Source organism: Mus caroli, chromosome 11 (assembly GCF_900094665.2).
Source record: "Mus caroli chromosome 11, CAROLI_EIJ_v1.1, whole genome shotgun sequence".
NCBI lineage: Eukaryota > Metazoa > Chordata > Mammalia > Rodentia > Muridae > Mus > Mus caroli.
The window spans coordinates 46,658,560-46,679,086 of record NC_034580.1 but is presented as its reverse complement, the minus strand read 5'-3'; the positions used below and the strand labels follow the sequence as shown (position 1 = coordinate 46,679,086).

The following is a 20,527-nucleotide window of genomic DNA, read 5'->3' as shown; positions in this document are numbered from 1 at the left end:
CTGGAACTCACTTTGTAGACCAGGCTGGCCTTGAACTCAGAGATCCGCCTGCCTCTGCCTCCTGAGTGCTGGGAATAAAGGCTTGCGACACCACGCCCGGTGCGAGTCTTGAGTTTGAGGCCAGTCTGATCTATAGAGTGAGTTTCAGGACAGCCAAGGCTACACAGAGAAACCTTGTCTCAGAAAAAAAAAGGGAGTTTAAAAAATGTTAAAGACTGTCTCACAGTAAAAATATTCAGCTATCATTTAACTCTTTATGTAAAAGTAAGCGAATATAGCCATCTTATTAGTATGCAAATTTGCCTTAATCTTTAATAAGTGGTAAAATTATATGCATATATATCAAAGAATTTTTACAAATAATTCTTTGATTTATTATTAAAAATTAATTAAGTAAAGTCTAAAAAATCATTTTTAGGTAATTTTTTTCTTGAGACAGGGTTTTGGAACAGGGACATCCTTGGCTGTCCTAGAACTCACTCTACAGAACAGGCTGCCCTCTGCCTCCTGAGTGCTAGGATTAAAGGTGGGCACCATCACCACAGGCTCAATTTTTATTCTTAAAAAATAAATTTTATTATTTTATGTGCATGCATGTATTGCCTGCATGTATGTATGTATGTGTACTGTGTGTACCTGGTTCCTGTGGAAGTCAGAAGACACCAGAGCCCTTAGACCTGGAGCTAAGGACAGTTGTCAATAGCCATGTGGGTGCTGGGAACCAAACTTGGGCCCTCTGGAAGAATAACAAGTGCTCTTAACTCTCCAGCCTCGAGGAAACAATTTTCAGACTACTCTGATGAGAAGTAACTAATGACTTGAGCTTTATGGCCTAGCTGAAAAATATTGTAGAAATGAAATTTCAAGCAAACTCCATTTGATTCTATATTTTATCTATCTATAGTATTATTAGTAGTATTACTAATGATGTATCTGTGAGTACAAGTGTGTGCGTGCAGAGCAAACTTGTGGAGTTTAGAGGATAGCCTGTGGATTCTGTTCTCTCCTTTCTCCGTGAATGCTGGGATTGAACTTAGGTTTTCAGGTTTGCAAGGGAAGCACTCTGACCCACCAAGCCATCCTCCCAGCTCTAGATTCTAATTCTCTAATCTTTATACCCCAGAGATTAACACATGTGTGTCTTAAATGTGCTTTCACTAGCCACAGCCACTGAAAGTCTTTTCCAAATATATGTCACAGGCTTTAAAAATATCTTATTATTATTTTATGGAGCTGGGAATGAAGCCCGTGTGAGGTGGTATGCCCTCACACAGCATCAGCACTGTGGGCTGGCACCCCACACCAACACCAGGCTTTAGGGGGCCTTTATGTCTAGAGCATTTGCTACCTGTGCTGTATCATGTGACCCACATGCTAAGAGTTATTGGGGTACAAAAAAAAACGGTCAGGAAGTCCACAGAAGTTCAGCTCAGGGTTCAGGACAGTCCTCCTACACTTGCTGCAGTAATGTGCACAGAAGCACTAAGTTCCATAAGGACAGCAGAGCACTCCTAGCTAGGGAGGCTTCTCCAGGGAAGAGTCACACCTCACAGATGGGACTCATGAGCAGAAGCCAAGGGGAGAACAAGAGGGCAGCTCTGATGGGAGAAAGGACCAGAGAATTCAGGATTATGACAGCTCTGCCTGTTATGAGAAACAGGTTCATGGGGTTCAAGAAATGGTTCAGTGGTTAAGAGCACTTGCTGCTCTTCTGAAGGTTCTGAGTTAAATTCTCAGCACCCACATAACAGTTCACAGCTGTCTAATGCTGTGTACTGGAGTGCAGATGTACATGCAAGTTACCCATACACATAAAATACATAAATAAACAAAACAGGTTAGTTGCTGGAGCTTTTGGGGGTGGGGGCACAGTATCGTGTCTTCATAATATGATTTTGACAACAGGTGAGGTACCCTGAAGCAAAGAGAAATTCAAAGCTAAATTTTCCTCATACCTCACCCACAAGCAGTTCAGGGACTTCAGGGAATCAGAAGTTCCATGTGTCCAGTGACGGACAACCTTAACCTTTCTCTGCCTTACTTGAAGAACACGCAGTTCCAAGCTCTGAACCATAATGGCCATACTTACTAAGTTAAGATTAAAACAAAGACGAAGAGAAATAGACTCTTACCTTGCACGTGCCCACCGAGATCAAAAGTTGTAAACGTCATGCCAGCAATAGTAAGCTCTTCTGAAGCTAAATAAAAACAAGATTATTTTTACAACATAATCAGAAATCTGCCAGGCACATGGACTCATGCCTGTAATCCTAACACTTTAAAGTCAGGAAAAGCAGAAGTTTAAGACCAGCCTTGGCTACAGAGTAAGTTCAAAGCTAGCCTGGACAACAAAGACCTGTTTGTTATCTTCCATTTACCTCCTCATTGAGTACATGTTTCCCTTTAAATCTGTGGTCACTGATCTTCTTAAATTTAAAAGAAAGAAAGAAAAAAAAAAAAAAAAAGGGTCAGCAAGATAGTTCGCCAAATAAAGGTGCTTGCCAACAAGCCCAGTGATCTAGACTTGACTCCCCAGAGCCCTGGGCACACGAAAGATTTGATGTCCACAACCGTCTAAGTGCAGATGTGCCCGGCCTTGGACTAAATCAGTATAATGAAAGAAACAAAGAAGTGTTACAACCTTAGCTTTTTGAGATGGTTCTTATGCAACCCAGGGTGGTCTTGAACTTGCTGTGAAGCAGATTACAGGCATGGTCCAGCATGCTCAGTTTATGCAGATTATGCACAGCTGCACGAAGACTAGGCAGATAGTCTGCCAACTGAGCCACGTCCACAGCCCACCACAGCTGTCTCGATGTCCCTATCAATCAATCCTACCATCCCTGTCACTTCTGAGTCTGTTCCTTCTGATTGATTACTGGTCTCACTGATTAACCTACCTTTTGCATGTCTTACTAATTTTACATTGTAAAATTATAATATATACTAAGTTTTACTGTATTTTTCAAAGTTCATTGTAGTGAGATTTTTCTTACTGCAGATGTGGTTCTTTGGGGAGGTCTGGCTTTTCTCTCACACCTGAGTTCAAAACCACCTGGCACAAAGCCAGAATACAGAAGAGACTGTTTCATTCTCTTAGGAGTGCGGTCCTGTGCCAGGACTGCAGGGTTTGGTTGATTGAGGTGGGAAGATCCATCCTAAATACAGGCTATATTTCATGCTCAGTGCTTGCAAACACCTGTGCATGCATATTCTGTCTAGTTACCTAGTGTGTAGTGGAAAAGACTTTCAGACCCTGTTGTCTTCCCTCATGGCCTATAGAGAAGTTTGCCATAATCATAACAAAAACTTGCACGTAAAACTACATGGTGCCAGAGCATTAATTTCGTTAAGGAACTCTAAGCTGGCTGAGGTAGCACACACACACATCTCTAGATGGTGAGTCTGAAGTTAACCTGGGCTACACTCAAGACCCTATCTCAAAAACTAAAGGAAGAATTATACACAGTGTTTCAAGTAAATGAAATGCTTAACAGAGTCTGTGTTCAAAGTCTCTACAATAAGGAAAGGGCAGTGCTTGGCTATGCTGCCTACACACTCACATGGTTACATCTGTACACACTCTATTGAATTAATGTAGGAGACTGCCAGTGTCTCAGACTATCTCCTCTCCCTTGCCCATTAGCCCTCACCTAGACCTCACCCCTAGAAGCAGCTCAAGTCTATCACCACAGACTCTTCCGACTTATTCTAAAATGGTCATGTGACTTCCTGTTGGTCACTCCCTCCTGGAATGTGTCATGACTGAGGTCTCAGTTGGTAGAGTTTTTGTGTCCTGGCTGTGCCTCCCAAGCGTTGGCCCACAGGAGCGCACACTGGCTTCCATTCCTTTCTTGCAGCTCCTGCTGCTTCCCCTGTCTTTCCTGCACAGGGCTTCTGGTAAACGCATATTCTCACTTTCCCATATAAACATCTAGTAGCTCAATTGCCAGATCAAAAGACAGACGGTTGTTACTTTTTCTACATATGCTTTAAATGGAAAATGTTAAGTTAGAATGAATGTGAGATGCAAGGTAGCTGAGACAGCACCTGCTCTGTGCCCTGCAGGTTCCTGTGTCTAGATCCAGATATGACATACAACAGGTGCTGAAGAAAGAGTTGGATGTGGTGGCGCACGCCTTTAAACCCAGCACTCGGGAGGCAGAGGCAGGCAGATTTCTGAGTTTGAGGCCAGCCTGGTCTACAGAGTGAGTTCCAGAACAGCCAGGGCTGCAGAGAGAAACCCTGTCTCGAAAAACAAAAAAAGAACTGTTTGTGGGAGAAAGTGAAGGGATCAGTCCCAGCAAAGAGAAGTAAACTACTCGATCATCTCTTCTAACTCTGCCATGCCCCCCTCCCTTTTTAAAAGAAGAATCGAGCTCTCATAAAATATTATTTATTTTTATTTTATGTATGTGCAGGTGTGTGCTTGCCGCAGGCACATGTGTATGCCAGAAGACAACTCGGTGGGATGTCACCATGGAGCCCTGGCTGACACAGAATTTGCTATGAAGACCAAGGTGGCCTTAAATGCACAGACCCACCTGCCTTTACTTCCAACTGCTGGGGTTAAAGGTGTGTGCCACCACGCACATCCTTCAACTGATTTATTTTTAAGCTGTTATCTGCCTGGTTTATAATCTTTTCACTGTGACATTACATATAAAAATTAACCTTGTGTTTCTTTCTGCTACTGGCTCTGTCGTTTCTTACTCTATAGCATAGGCTGGGCTCATGGTATAGCTAAGTGGAGGGATAGAAAGGGCTGAGCATTGCTTCTAGATCTTAATTTGTGCTCTGGGAACCAGGTCAATTACTACTTACCCAGCTATTTTAGGAACAGGATAAACAATCTCACACCTTAGCCATCAAAAGTCCAAAATCAAAACACTTTGAGGCAGGAGCTATGACTCAGCATCACTCACAGGGAAGAAATACTTACTGGGATGTAACGTTGGGACGTGCTGCCCGAGCCTGTCATCTTTCAGCATGTGTAGCAAAGTTGTTTTCCCGGCATTATCCAATCCAAGGAATACCAGTTTACCAGACTTTTTATACAATCCTGCAGAATAAGAGCTATAATCAGTCAGAGTGACATTAGACATGGAACATGAAAATTACTTTATATTTGACATGACTTAAAGTTACACATAGTTATTATTAAGATGCTTGAAATACAACTTGAGAATTCTAGAACTCCTGAGTGCATGTGCGCTGTCCTTCCCCAAGTGCCCCTCTTTAATGTCTGTGCTTAAATCTATATTAAAACCTTAACAGAACCCAAATTTACCACACCTACAATCCCAACAGGTGAGAGATAAAGGCAGCAGAACCAGAAAGTCAGGCAATTTTTAGCTCTACAGCAAGTTTAAGGTCAGCCTGGCCTACATGAGACCCTGTCTCAAAAAATAAAACAAGCCAGGTCAAGTATGGTAGTGCATGCCTGTAATCCCAGCTCTTGGGAGGCAGATCTCACCTGCTTAACATAGTTCCAGGGCAGCCAGAGCTATGTAGAGAGATGTTTAAAAACAAAAGAAACAAAAAACAAACAAAACAGGGGCTGGAGAGCTGGCTCAGCAGTTAAGAACACTGGCCACTCTTCCAGATGGACTCAGGTTCAATCAATTGCCAGCACCTGCATAGCAGCTCACTACTCTGTGTAACTTCAGTTCCAGGGGATCTGACACTCTCATACAGACATGCATGCAGGCAAAATACCAATGCACATAAAATAAATTATAAAAAATACTAAATGTAAAAAACAAAAACCAACAATAAACAATAATCAGTTGTAACTCTGCCTCAATAAGTACATTTAGCATAAACAAGCTTGTTTAAGCTAAGCTTATCTTTAAGTTTTCTGATCTTGTTTTTGTTTTTGTTTGGCAGTGCTACCCCCAGGATAGGATAGGCAAGTGCTTTCTATTCTGACTACACCCCAGTCCTCTTTTTGCTTTTTATTGTAAGACAGGATCTCACCAAATTGCCCAATTTGGCTTCAAATCAATTCATTCTGTTGTTCATTCTAACTTTTAATTTGTGATTCCCCTGCCTCAGTCTCCTGAGTACTTGGACTGAGTAGTCTGTACCACCAAGTAAGGCCCAGCTCTTATTTTCAGGTTTTATTTTATTGTATTTCATGTGTATGGCTGTTCTGTGTGCTGTGCAGTGCAGTGCCTGAGGTATCAGCACACATAGGTATCGGGTCCCTAAAACTGGAGTAACAGATAGATAGATAGTGAGCTGCCGTGTGGGTGCTAGGAGTTGAGCCTAGGCCCCCTGCCCCCTGGAAGGGCAGGCAGCTGATACCTTTTAACCACTGAGCCATCTCCTCAGCCCTCATTTTCAGTTTTAAAAGAACAACTTAAAATCTACACATTATCCAGGCATGGCAGCATATATGTGCAATCCAGCATTCACTGGTGAGATAGAGGCAGGGATCATGCCAGTTCCAGGCCAGCTGGGTTTCATAGCCATTTCTGTCATCTTATGTACTTAGGAGGCAGAGGCAGGAAGAACATGAGTTGCAAGCCAGCCCGAGCAACTAATTAATTGTGTTCCCATTACAAGTTTTAAAATAGGGCTGTGGCTATAGTTCAGTGGTACTTGCCTTCCATATGACTTGCCTAGTATATGCAAAGCCTGGGTCATATCCCCAGTACAATCCAGACAGACAGACAAGTACATGGATGTATCTGTGATCTGGGTCTCAAACTCACAAAGGTTCACCTGCCTCTACCTCCCCAGTGTGGAACTAAAGGTATACACCACTAACTCCTGAGCACTCAAGGTTATTTTTTATATGATTAATTTATTTCTATCTACGAAAAACATCATCTTTTCACTTTTCTTTTTTTTTTTTTTTTTTTTTTTTTTTTGGTTTTTCGAGACAGGGTTTCTCTGTGTAGCCCTGGCTGTCCTGGCACTCACTTTGTAGACNTCACTTTGTAGACCAGGCTGGCCTCGAACTCAGAAATCCGCCTGCCTCTGCCTCCCAAGTGCTGGGATTAAAGGCGTGCGCCACCACACCCGGCTCCATCTTTTCACTTTTCATGTGATCTAGTTTCTTGAAGAGACAAGTTGGTTACTGTATGTCTTTCCATAGTGTACAGGCATTACCTTCAGTTGAGAAAGGCTTCACCTCTCCATACAGTAGACATGCTGACCAGAAGCAACCTTAGTTCCTAATTATTCGAGGTCTCAGATCACAGCTTCAGTCTTGTGAGGGCTGAGGTACAGGTGTGCTCTCCCACACCTGGCCCACAATTATGTGATTTCAAGGGGTGAGTCACTTGGATGTATTTCATAATCTCAAAGCTCACTTTCTTAACCACAGGCTTATATAAAGGCGCTCTCTACAAACAAATGCATAAACAGGGTCAAATGCAATAGCTACAAAGAGCAAAGCCGAAGTTACCTAGAAACTGCAGCACACTGCTGAAACCACTGTAAATCCAGTCAAATATGAAGGACATATCCAGATCTTACAGGGTCTGAAAAACAAGGTTTAGTTAGACTTAACAGTCAGCATGGCCAACATACACAGGATACTGACAGATGTTAAGCAAGTCTGCGTAATCTTCTATCATTATGTAAGTGTTAAGAACTTTATATAAAGCAGGGCTGATGAGAGGGCTCAGTGGATACAGACACCTGGGGTCAAGCCTTGGGACCCACTTGGTAGGAGAGAACCAACTCACAAGTTGCCTTCTGACCTCTATACATACACTGTGGTGCACATAAACATATGCATGTGTGCATACATAAACAACAACAAATCCCTGTTACCCAGGCTGATAGAACCTCATCTATGCTTATGCATAAATCTCAAAATGCCATTAAATTTCAGGCAGGGACCATTCTTTGTCCATGGAAGGAACAAAATGAATGACAACAACCAGGGATGGGAAAAAAAAATTAAGAGCCATGTGTGATGGCCAACAACTCTAATCCCAGGACTCAGGACAGAGGTGGATCTCCGCAGTTGAGGCTGGACTGGTGAACATAGCAGTTGTAGGCCAGCCACAGCTATAGGATGAGATCTATCTCAAAAAGCCACTCATGGTGACACATACTTGTAACTCCAGCCACTGGGAAGCTCAGGCAGGACGATTATGAATCCAAGGCCAACTTAGACTATAAGGTAAACTGTAAGATTGTATCTGGAAAAAAATTGGGGGCTGGAGATATGGTTCAGTGGTTAAGGGCACTTCTGTTCTTCCAGAGAGCCTGAGTTCAGCTGCCAGTGCCCACGTGAGGGCTGACAACTACTCCAGCTCCAGGGTCTCCAACGATCAGTTCTGCCTCTGAGGGTACTGGCTTCTCTCTCTCTCTCTCTCTCTCCCTTCCCTTCCTCCCTCTCTCTCTATCCTTTTTCTCCCTCCTTCTCCTCCCCTCTCACACACAAATAAAATCCTTAAAGATTTAATACGACAAATTTTAGAAACAATCTGTGCTAAATATTAGATATGAGCTATTTATCAAATCCTTGTTGTAAGAGCTGGGGATTGGGGAAAAAGAATAGGGAGAAAAGAAAAAAAGATGTTAAGTTTCCATTCCTGATATCTAAGGTGGTAAAAAGCTGGAGGGTCAAGAATTTAAGGTCATCTTGAATGCATAGTTAGTTCAAGGCCTGCCTGGGCAATGTGTGACTGGTGGATTTCTGAGTTCGAGGGCAGCCTGGTCTACAGAGTGAGTTCCAGGACAGCCAGGGCTACACAGAGAAACCCTGTCTCAAAAAAAAAAAAAAAAAAAAGTAACAATGATCAGTAAGGCCAAGTGTGGTGGTGTAGCCTTTAATCGCAGGCAGACCAGGCTATACTCGGACTCCATAGACCTACCCAACTCTGTCTCCCAAGTGCTGAGTGGGATTAAATTTGCTGCTGCCACTGCTACCTCCTGGCCAAATTTTATTTTTATAGCCCAAGAATTCCAATTTGGAATCAAACACATGGAAAATCTATGGGTGTGTCAGTAACACAGGAATGAGAACCTTGAGCAGGATGCTTATTCGTGAATTCTAGCACTTGGTGGGGATGAAGCAGGATTTTGAGTTTAATGACAATTAGGCCTGCACAGACTGCTCCAGGCCAGTCTGGTTACACAGTGAGACCCTGCTCAAAAATATCCCTTCCCTTCAAAGTTACACATCCTCTTACCATTACTCTCTGGATGACAGGGACACTGAAATGTGTAGGGGCTGAGGGTGTAGGCCTGGTATGCACAAGGCTTTGGGTTCAAGATCCAGCACCAAAAAACAAAACAAAATATGGATAGAAATTGTTACTTAGTGCAACCTAGCTACATAAACGCAATTTGGACAAAAACTACTAGAACTTTATGTGTTAGAGATTTACTGCTGTGAATAGACATGACCAAGGCAACTCTTATAAGGACAACATTTAATTGGGGTTGGCTTATAGGTTCAGAAGTTCAGTCCATTATCATCAAGGTAGGAACATGGCAGCATCTAGGCAGGCATGGTGCAGGAGGAGCTGAGAGTTCTACATCTTCATCTGAGAAGACTCACTCTCAGGCAGCTAGACAGGTTCTTAAAGCCCATGCCTACATAACACGCTTCCTTCAACAAGGCCACATCTCCAATAGTGCCACTCTCTGGGCCAAGCACATTCAAACCACCACATTCTAAAATACAGGTTCTCACCTATAATCCCAGCACTTAAGCTAAACAACAGGCTTGGGGAGATGGCTCATCAGTTAGGAGCATTGGTTGCTCTTGCGAAGGATCTCGTTTCAGTTCCCAGCACCCACAGGAAAGCTCACAACCACACAGAACTCCAGCTCCAAGGTATCTGACCCCAGATCTCTGAGGGCACCAGGCACACATGTGGTACACATGTGCAAAATACTCATATACATAAAAAAATAAACTAAATCCAAGAGGAGGAGGAGGAGGATTGTTGTGAGTTCAAGGCCAGTCTTGGCCACATAGTAAATAACAGGTCACCCTGGACTCCAGGGGTTTCGTGGCTCATGCCTGTACCCTCACTGTTTGGGAAATAGAGGCAGGAGAACCAGAAGTTCAAGATCATTCTTGGTTATATAGCTAATTTAAGGTCAGCCTGGACTACACAAGATTTTGTCTTAAAACAACAACAGACGGTCAAGTGCCTTGCCTCAGCATAGGTCTTGCCTCAGCATGTGCATCTAAGCAGCCCGAGTCCACGGAGTCCTGACAAATGCAGCTCAGCTATGCAATGTAAGGCGGACCAATACATGCATGTTGCTAGCAAAGAACCCATCACATGTCTTTCCACATGTTTGCTTTAGAAGAACAACCTTTCCCCTATGTCTGCTTCAGCGAAACATTCCTTCACGAGTCTGCCTTAGTCTTTCATCTGTGTTCACTTCAGGAAAACACTCCTTCATATGTTTGCCCCAGCAAAACATCATCCAACACAACTGATTCTCCAAAGAACTGTTAAGTTTCCACCTCCAGTCTATAGGCAGAAGCCTGTATTCCTAGTTATTTGGGAGGCTGAGGCAAGAGAATCTTAAGTTCAAGGTTTGTCTGAACTGCTGAGTACACAGTTTAAGGGAAGCTTAGGAAATTTAGTGGGACCAATCCCAAAACCAGCAAAAGGGGGGTTCTGGATATAGCCTAGTGGTAAAGAGCTTAGAAGGCATTTAGGAGGGTCCTAAGTATAACTCCCAGAATAAAACTAAATAAGTAACCTGTTTAAATCATTACCCTTTAGCCTGCAGTGCTTAGGATGGAATCCTAGCCTTAGCCACGCTAGACAAGCACTCCATCACTGAGCCACAGCAGTGATTTTTTTGCTTGTGTGTTTGTTTAAATCACAGCTCACACTGAGTTAAGCCACAGTCCTGTGCAGGGCTTGCAGTGCAGTCTGTCTGCCCCCCAGAGAAGCCTCCTGGTTAAGAAATTTGTGTTGCTCAGCAGAATGATAGATGCCTGCAGTCCCCCAAACAAAAAGCCACATCCTAAACTACAACGTATCATTTTAAAATCTGTCCCCACTCCCATACACTGCCTCCAGAGCAGCTCTGCTAAACTGTATCTTGGCAGTGACTTGCTGCATACCTTGACAATAGCTTTTGCTGGGGACAGTCTCAGCTTTTACTTGTTACTTCAGTATAGCAATTGATGTGGCAAACTGTCCATTGACTCTATACACCCTGTACGATGGATGAAGACCTTCCACAAGTTTTGAGCTGAGAAATAATTCAACCAAATTCCTGGCCTAGTATTCCAGAACTTTCTCTACTTACCTCTTGGCTACCTTTCCAAGATTAACACACATCACTTCCCTTCTTGTAGTTTTCCCTGGGTCAAAGTACTGGTGACCCACACTTTGTCATCAGAATGTCCCTCTAATGTCTGCTTAAAATCCTCCTGCCTCTGATACCCACCACCGTGCTATGAATAAGTCATACTTGGCATGATCTTTTAGGGAAACCAGGGGTGGACCATGGAATGCAGGAAGGCCAGAAGAACCAGAGGAATGAGTGGCCAAAAAGGAAAGATGTTAGTGACATCAATGCAGCTGCAGCGGAGCCATGCCAGCTTCAGCTCCACAGAAGCAATTACTGACTGCCTGAGAGGCCTCCAATGGAGCTGCGCTGTCGGAGGTAAAGCAGAGTTGATACTAGCTCCGATTTAAAGCCTGACTTTGAATGAGTTGCAAGTTTCTTCTGAAATACCTGTGAGCATGTGGTAAAGACCAGGTAAGCTAAAATGTACATACACAAACACAAAACTCACCAGGGAGAAGGCTCAACAGGTAAAAGAGCTGGCCACAAAAGCCTCATACCCAAGTGTGCTCCCCAACACCCACCTAAAGCCAGATGGTGGCACACATCTGTAATCACATTACTCCTATAGTGAGATGGGAGACAGAGACAGGAAATTTCCTAGACGTTTGGGGGGAGAGGGCAGGTATCCTGGAGTGGAGTACACAACACAGCAGCAGAAACAAGAGAGACCCCGCTTCAATGAGATGGAAGGTGAGACCTGACTTGCCAAATGCATTCTCTGACCTTCGTGTAAACCATGCCTATCTGTATACACCATATAAAATGTACAATGTTAAGCTGGATGCTACTGTTATTGAGCCATGAATGAAGAACAGAGGCTAAAAGATAGAGGGACAGTGAGATTCTCTTCCTCTTTCCAAAAGTTTGAACCCTAGGCTGGAGTTGGCTCAGTAGTTAAAGTGGCTGTGCTCTTGCAGAGGACCCAGATTTGATTCCCAGTACCCACATAGTGGCTTACAATCATCTGCAACTGCAATCCCAAAGGATCCGATCCCCTCTTCTTAAATCTACAGGAACATGGCACATGTAACATAAATACAGGCAAAACACTGGTATACATAAAATAAATTTAAAGGTTTAAAAGTAAAAGAGAGGGCTGGTGAGATGGCTCAGCGGGTAAGAGCATTGACTGCTCTTCTGAAGGTCCTGAGTTCAAATCCCAGCAACCACATGGTGGCTCACAACTACCTATAATGAGATCTGACGCCCTCTACTGGTGCATCTGAAGTCAGCTACAGTGTTCTTATGTATAATAATAAATAAATAAATCTTTAAAAAAAGTAAAATAGATATTTTTTTCAAAGATTTATTTTATGTATGAGTACACTATAGATATCTTTTTTTTAAAGATTCATTTATTTATTTTATGTATGTGATTACATTGTTGTTGTCTTCAAACACACCAGAAGAGGGCATCAGATCTCATTACAGATGGTTGTGAGCCACCAAGTGGTTGCTGGGAATTGAACTCAGGACCTTTGGAAGAACAGTCAGTGTTCTTAACCACTGAGCCATCTCACCAGCCCTATAGCTGTCTTCAGACACAGCAGCAGAGGGCATTGGATCCCATTACAGATGGTTATGAGCCACCATGTGGTTGCTGGGAATTGAACTCAGGAACTCTGGAAGAGCAGTCAGTGTTCTTAACTGCTGAGCCATCTCTCCAGCCCCCAAATAGATTTAAAAACAAAAACAAAAACAAAAAACAAACATTTGAAATGGATGTGGTAGAATACTTTTATTATTCCCAGCTCTGAGGAGTCTAAGGTGAAGGTCCTAGGCCAGCCTGAGCTAGATAGCAGAAGTCTAAATATATAAATACATTTGAAATGGAATGAGAAAAATAAGAATTTCTTCTTCAGGAAAAGTGAGGGTTGGGTATAATGATGAACTGAAAGGAAAAACCTTCTGGAAGAGCTGGGCATGGGGTGCACACCTCTAATCCCAGCCTAGGGAGGCAGAGGCAGGTGGATCTCTGGGAGATGAAGGCCGGCCGGTATACAGAGTGAGGTCCAGGACGGAGAGCTACATAATAGAGAGAAAGAGGGAAGACTAATCTGATTAGGAGCTTACACTGAGAGCACCGCTTCCTGTATGAGTCAGAGGAGGGAGGCCCAGAGAATCTGACTTCCAAAGATGGAGAGGCATAGAGCCTGTTGGCACACACCTAAAATCCCAGAGTTTAGAAAGCTCAGTTTAAAGACTGACTTTAAGGCCAGCTTGGGCTACACATATATTGAAACCTGTCTCAAAAATAGTGGGAATGAGGAAAATTTGAAATATATAAGATAGGTACTATAATGGTGGATCAAGTTAAATGATTGTTCAAAAGGCTGGGGATGTACCTCGTGGGTAGCATGCTTACCAAGAACATGAAAGGAACAGGATTTGAGCCGTAGCACTGAGTTTATTTATTCCTTATTTTTAGTTTTCAAGACCAGGTTTCTCTGTATAACCCTGGCTGTCCTGGATCTCACTCTGTAGACCAGGCTGGCCTCGAATTCAGAAATCCACCTGCCTCTTGCTTCCTCATGCTGGGATTAAAGGTATTTGATACCACCACCAGGCCAGCACTGAATTTAACAGAAAAAAAAAAAGTTAGAGATCTAAGAAACATTTTCAGCAGTGGCAATCACTGATGTGTTTGTCAACACCCCTACATTACAACCCCACCTTCTGTGATGTTGGGCTTTAGAAAATTCAGGCTTCCAGGACAGAGAAAAAAGGGCCAAGGGGAGAGGGCTCTGAGTGTGACCCTGAAGCTGAGAGGAGCACAGAGAGCGCGAGAAGAGCACTGGAGGGCACAGTGAGAGGCCCTGGTGAGCTGACCCAGTGCAGGCTGAGCAGACAAAGGATCGGTGTAAGAACAGAGCTGACCAAAGGCAGGCTTCCACAGAACAGAGCTCACAGAGTAGAGGGAGGGTCTGGAAACCAGAAGACAAGTGTGGCTGTAGTAAACAGGGAGAGGGTGAAGCAGGCCAGGGTGCATCAGAATAGGAAGAGCAGGGTTCAAAGAAGTTCTGGTCTAGGTGGTGGCAGCTCTAAGGTCAGGCATGGAAAGATAAAGAGACATTGGGGTGAAAGGTGCAGGAAGCCAGGGTAGGAGGTGCCGCGTACACAGTGACAGGTCTTAGACTCATCTAAAAGAGCAGAGGGCACTGCTACACAGAGCAGCACTGAGTCAAGAGGCAAAGTCTTCACCGGGATGATGGTGTGTCAGGGGAGCGACAAAAAGTGGTGGCGAGGAGAACAGGAAAAGGATTTTCCTGCACGAGGGTGCTGCCAGTCTATGGTTATAAACTCTAACTCAGAAATTACCTACCTACACAGAGAAACTACTGGAGAAGATAGTCATAGTTCTATAAAATTATAATTTACTAAACCCTCAAAACAAGCCAGGAATTACTAAAATAATCTCTTTGTTTCTGTTTTGTTCAAAATGAAGCAAAAATAAAAACATCCAACTAAGAATAAAGCCACTTAGCTACAAACAGACACCTGAGCCCTGGGAACAGGTTACACAACCCAGGAACACATCACAGGGACGTGAAGAGCAAAGGTCACTGACAAGGAAACATTGCACGTCAGCAGATTTATTTATTGCATGAACACCAAACAGGAAAAGACTTTGCAATCTACTCAGGTAACATGAAAATCAGCGCAGTGAACAGAACTCAGGTTACAAATCACTGCTTAAAACTCTGTCTTGTTGAACTTGTATGGATAACTCTCCACGTGAAATGTCCACGCAGGCATATCTGCTTGAGAGCAAGCAGATTAGTGCTGTCAGAAGCAGGAGAGGAGTCTGGGCAACTGCTAATGGGAACAGGGTTGCTTTCAGAGGTGAGAAAAAATGTTCTAGAATTAGTGGTGAAGGTTGTGTAACATTGTGACTATACTGGGGACACCCTGCATACTATAACATGGAGAACATTACGGTATGTCAGGTCTAGTTCAACAAAGCTATCATTTGACATAAAAGCAAATAAAAACCTTAAATGAACATTTTATGTTTACAAATCGTTTATGAGGAAGCAGAATCCTTATTCTTGAAGTTTTTATTTTTAAAAGACAAGTTACCATGTAGCTCAGACTTCATTTCCCAAGTGCTAGAGTTATAAGCATGTCACCATGTCCAACTTAATAACTTTTAATATGAAATAAATCAATAGCATTCTCATTTTAAAATCTACTGACTTATCTGTGTGTGTGTGTGTGTGTGTGTGTGTGAGGGGTTCACGTGTCATGGCACCTGTGTGGAGGTCAGAGGACAGCTTTGTAGGAACTGGGGCTTTAACTCAGGCTGCCAGACTTGTGCAGCAAGCACTTTAACCAGAGGAAGCACCTTGCCAGCCCTGTTTCCATGTTGCATATGAATATATTGTCACTGAGTGCCACCACAGCAAGTATTAGGAAAGTATCCTGCAAACACAGGCACAGAAATTTCACTACAACCCAAAAAGTGTGGCACTCACCTGATCACAGCTCTAGGCTAAGGTTGAAGGATTCCTGGTTTGAGACCTGCATGGACTACATCATGATTCTTTTTTAATTTTTATTCTGTCAGGATCTTACTGAGTAGCCCTGGTTGGGCTGGAATTCACTGTGTGGATCAGGCTGGCTTTGAACTCAGAGATCTGCCTGCTTCTTTCTGCCTTCCCAGTGCTGGAATTAAATGTGTATACCACTATTCTTGGAGTATGGTGTGCTTGTAAGTCCAGCATTTGTGACATGACAGATCATAGTGAATTAAGGCCAGCTTGGACTAATGAGATTCTGTCTCTAACAGACAACAATGGCGACCAAAAACAGCACAGCAAATATAAGCAAGATACACAAGGATGAAAATGTTAACACAGGGGCTGGGGAGGCAGTTCAGACGTTAAGACCTCTTGTTCTTGCTGACCCAGGCTCAGTTCCCAGCACCCACATGGTGGCTCACAACATCTGTAACTCTAATTCCAGGGGATCTGATGGCTACTTCTGGTCCACAGGCATCAGGCATGCATGCAGTACAAATGCATATATGTAGGCAAAAGACCCATACACATAAATAGATGTAGGCAAAATACCCATAAAATAGAGCTTTAAAAAAGTCACAATAAAACTCATTATTTTGTATGCTAACTTACAAAAAGGAAAAAGAGGGCTGGCGAGATGGCTCAACAGGTTAAGAGTACTGACTGCTCTTCTAAAGATCCTGAGTTCAATTCCCAACAACCACCCGTAATAAGATCTGACACCCTCTTCTGGTGGGTCTGAAGACAGCTACAGTATACTTATGTATAATAATAAATAAATATTTGGGCCAGAGCAAGCAGGGACTGAGCGAGTGGGGTTGACCTGAGTGAGCAGAGGTCCTAAAGATTCAATTCCTGCCAGGTGTGGTGGCCACACCTTTAATCCCAGCATGTGGGAGGCAGAGGCAGGCGGATTTCTGAGTTTGAGGCCAGCCTGGTCTACAAAGTGAGTTCCAGGACAGCTAGGGCTATGCAGAGAAACCCTGTCTCGAAAAACCAAAAACCCAAACAAAACAAATCAATTCCCAACAACCACATGAAGACTCACAACCATCTGTACAACTACAGTGTACTCATATACATAAAATAAATTTTTAAAAAAAGAAAAAGAAGGATCAGCAAGATGGCAGTGGGGTATAGCAACTGTTGACAGTCTAGCAGACCAGAGTTTAATCCCTAGGACCCACATAGTCAAAGGACACCACTGACTTCCCCAGGTTGTACTCTGATCTCTACACACACACACACACACACACACACACACACACCCATACAAGACAAAGAGATAGCATGCTATCTGTAATCTAATTTACCACTAGAAACACAAAGGGCAGGCTGGAGACACAGCGCAGTTAATAGAGTGCTTGCTTAGCTTGCAGTCTGACAGCACATAAACCAGGCATGGGATAGCACACAGGCCTGTAATCTCAGCACTTGGGAGGTAGACATGAGATCCAAAGTTCAAGGCCAGCCTGTGCTACCAGGTAAAACTATGCTTAACCAAGTTCCGTTGTTGTCGTTGTTTGTTTGTTGACGGGGTGTCACTATGTAGCTGGCCTGGGACTTTCCGTGAGCCCCGGCCACCCCTGCCTGAGGGCTGCACTAAAGGGATGTACAACCCCATCTGCCTTGCACCGCGATGTTCTGCACACTAAATCTCAGAAGTGCTCTGCTTCGCACATCTTACCTAAAACAGCTTACGGGACAATAATTGACTCCAGCTCAATCCCCAATACAAAGCAATTGTATGAGTTAAACTTTTTAAAAGACTTATTTTATATATTTGAGCACACTGTCAGTGTCTTCAGACACACCAGAAAAGGGCACTGGATCCCATTACTGATGGCTTGTGAGCCACCATGTGGTTGCTGAGAATTGAGCTCAGAACCTCAGGAAGAGCAGCCAGTGCTCTTAACTGCTGAGCCATGTCTACAGCCCTGAATTAAACTTTTTAATTCATTTAATTTTTAAAAAGTGGGTACTTGTTTCCTCTGGAGAAAAGTGGCAGCCACTTGAAAGAAGGTTAAAACCACAAGAAATACAGCTTTAAGAGTGAAACAGGAGAAGAAAAACACCTTCTGTCAAAAGGAGAGTAGAAAAAAAGGAGGAAGGGAAAGAGAGGGAAAGAGGGAGAGAGAACACTTGGAGAGGCTGATGGGGGAGGATCTCAAAGAGGACAGCCTGGACTACACAGCAAGACCTAGTCTTAACAACTAAAAGAATGTTGTGAGCCTGAGCAGTGAACTTGGACTTGCCCCTAGTGGACTAAGAAAATCCAGACCGGTATATTTGATAATAAATTCAATCCTCAAAACACCACTAGAAGGCTATCCAGATGGCTTATTAGGTCAAGGTGTTATCACCAAGCCTGATGACCTGAGTTTAATTTCAGAAACCCACACCTTGGCATGAATTCCCTGATATGATCTTTAATACAGACACACTCATAATACATATGTAATAAAACATTACCAACATTAATAAAACAATAACCAAAGTTTTTGTAAAAGGTACATACAATGGAGAAACTTTATCAAGTTTTGCAAAAAAGTAATTTCAGTGAGTTTCAGCCAACTCTGTCCTGGAGAGCAGGGTGGGGATGAGGTGAATCACGACTATAGCACTCTAGTTTGTAAGTTTCGAATGAGGTGGCAGGGATTTCCACATCTGATAGACTACTCCTTTGTGTCAAGTCCTGCTTACATTTCTACTCCAATAGCACAAGGCAAAGGAAGGCTAGAGTTCACCGTATTCAAACTGCAAAACTTCACAACCACAAAATCGCTTCTCTAACATCTTGACAACAAGGACACTTTCCTTTTCTGTAAACTCAGAAATGCCTGGGAGCAGCTTAACTCTGAGAACAATTTTGTTTTCTTGAGATAAGATCTTCCAAGGCAGGCTTGGCTCAAATGATGCCCCTGCCCTCTTGAGTAGGTGGAATTGTAGGATCAGAGTGCCTGCCTATGTTCAAAAAAAAATGTTTTTAAGGTCAAAATATTGTGGTCACAAACCCAAATGTACCAAAAGGTGCAATGTTAGGCATGCATTGCCCTGTTTAACTGATGACACTCATCACTGGCAAACTGTAAAGTCACCCTTATTGGTCACCTGTAAAACAATTGACAGGGGTGTCTTCCTTAGCAGACTGCGGTGCTGTACAGGTGGCACCTTCTTTTTCACTGCAACTACTCTGACCAATATTTAAACAAAGGACACAGACATTCAGGGTAAGATGCCACCCACACAGAGCTTGATTTAAGAATGTTCAAATACGTGACAGTAAGTTCAATTTACTTTATCCCAATATGTTAAACTCCTGATAAAATTTTTCCCTTCTGTTAACAAGGCTACACTTGAACGTTTCAAAATAAATTTTATCTTGTCGTAAAATCTTGACTTTTCCCCCCATTAGTATCTTTCCCCTTCATTCAACCCGGTTTGAGCTACGCGGTAAGTACGGAGAATGAGGAGGCCCAGTGACCGCCACACTTACTGGGACAACACAGAGCCGTCCTAGCCTCTCCAGCTGTCTATGACCCCTAATTCCCTCATCCTACCAAATGGGGTAACTGAGGGCCAGAGGAAGGAAAAGAGGCTCGCGTGAGGTACTGTCACTCTTTTCTGAAATACTTGCCCAGTGGCAACCACTGTTTTACCCCTAGAGCCACTAGAGCGGTTCCCGCGGGTAGGGATCCGTGTTGCCCCTCACACTGCGGGGAAAAAAAAACAAACCCAAAAAACCCAAACCAAAAACCAAACCAACAAGCTCCCTGTTCGCGAAGGACCCGAGACAAGAGCTTTGGGCGAGTGGACAGCCTAAAGAGTGGCCTTCCGAAGGGCCACAGCTGTTGCCCGCTCTCTTGCCCGACGAGGGCACTGCCACTCACCTGCGACTCCAGAGAACGCAACCCTGCTCCGTGCCCGTCCTACACGCTCCAAGCCGGCTGTGCAAAGCGCTATGGCTGCCAGGGCCCCAGCTATCCTCAGCTCCTTCCGGGTCGGCGGGTGCCTCGCTAGTGACAGTCCGCAGTTCCCAGGCTCCGCTCGCCCTCAGTTCCGCCTCCTTGCGGTCTCGCCACCAATCCCTGTGCTCCGGACCACTTCACCCCAACCCCAAGAGGCATGTGAGGGTTTTTTTGTTTGTTTGTTTTTTTGGTTTTTGGTTTTTCGTTTCTTTGTGTAGTCCTGGCTGTCCTTGAACTCACTCCGTAGACCGGGCGGCCTCAAACTTAAGAGATCACCTGCCTCTGCCTCTCCAGTGCTGGGATTAAAGGTGTGGGTCACCACCAGGCTGTTTCTTTTTGCCCCTCTCAGTAATAGGGGGTTGCAGTCCACCACCAAAACGCATTTGCCACCCTTTAATTATTTTTATTTTGAAACAGGATCTCACAAAGTTGCTCAGGCAAGTCGTGAATGTATCATCTTCCTGCCCTTGCTTCTGAGAAACTGGGATTGCAACCTTGTAGTGTAGGACCCCCGAAGGGAGACCCTCACTCAAGTCTCAGGGATCTCAAGCCCAGAAAGCCACAACAGTCAAGCTTGCTGCAAACACACGAGGTTTTAATGGCACACAAACCAACATGCTGAGGTCAAGACCCATACACCACGCAGGGGTAGAGGAGTCCTCCCCCAACCCTATTTTCCAGCAGGCTTATAAAGGCAAAAACCAGAACCTAGGGGGAGGATGGAAGAGGAAATAGGGGAAG

General features: G+C 43.9%; 1 protein-coding gene across 1 annotated transcript in view; it reads right to left on the bottom strand.

The window, feature by feature from the left end:
• The window catches only part of Sar1b (secretion associated Ras related GTPase 1B), a 26,830-nt gene extending 6,932 nt beyond the window's left edge, over positions 1 to 19,898 (bottom strand). The window contains exons 1-4 of the mRNA XM_021177578.2: positions 19,709 to 19,898; positions 7,418 to 7,493; positions 4,943 to 5,062; positions 2,133 to 2,198 (exon numbers count right to left, since the gene is read on the bottom strand). Coding sequence (XP_021033237.1) covers positions 2,133 to 2,198; positions 4,943 to 5,062; positions 7,418 to 7,475 — 244 coding nt within the window. The 5' untranslated portion in view covers positions 7,476 to 7,493; positions 19,709 to 19,898. The remainder of the gene's footprint in view (positions 1 to 2,132; positions 2,199 to 4,942; positions 5,063 to 7,417; positions 7,494 to 19,708) is intronic.
• Between the last annotated feature and the right edge of the window lie 629 nt (positions 19,899 to 20,527).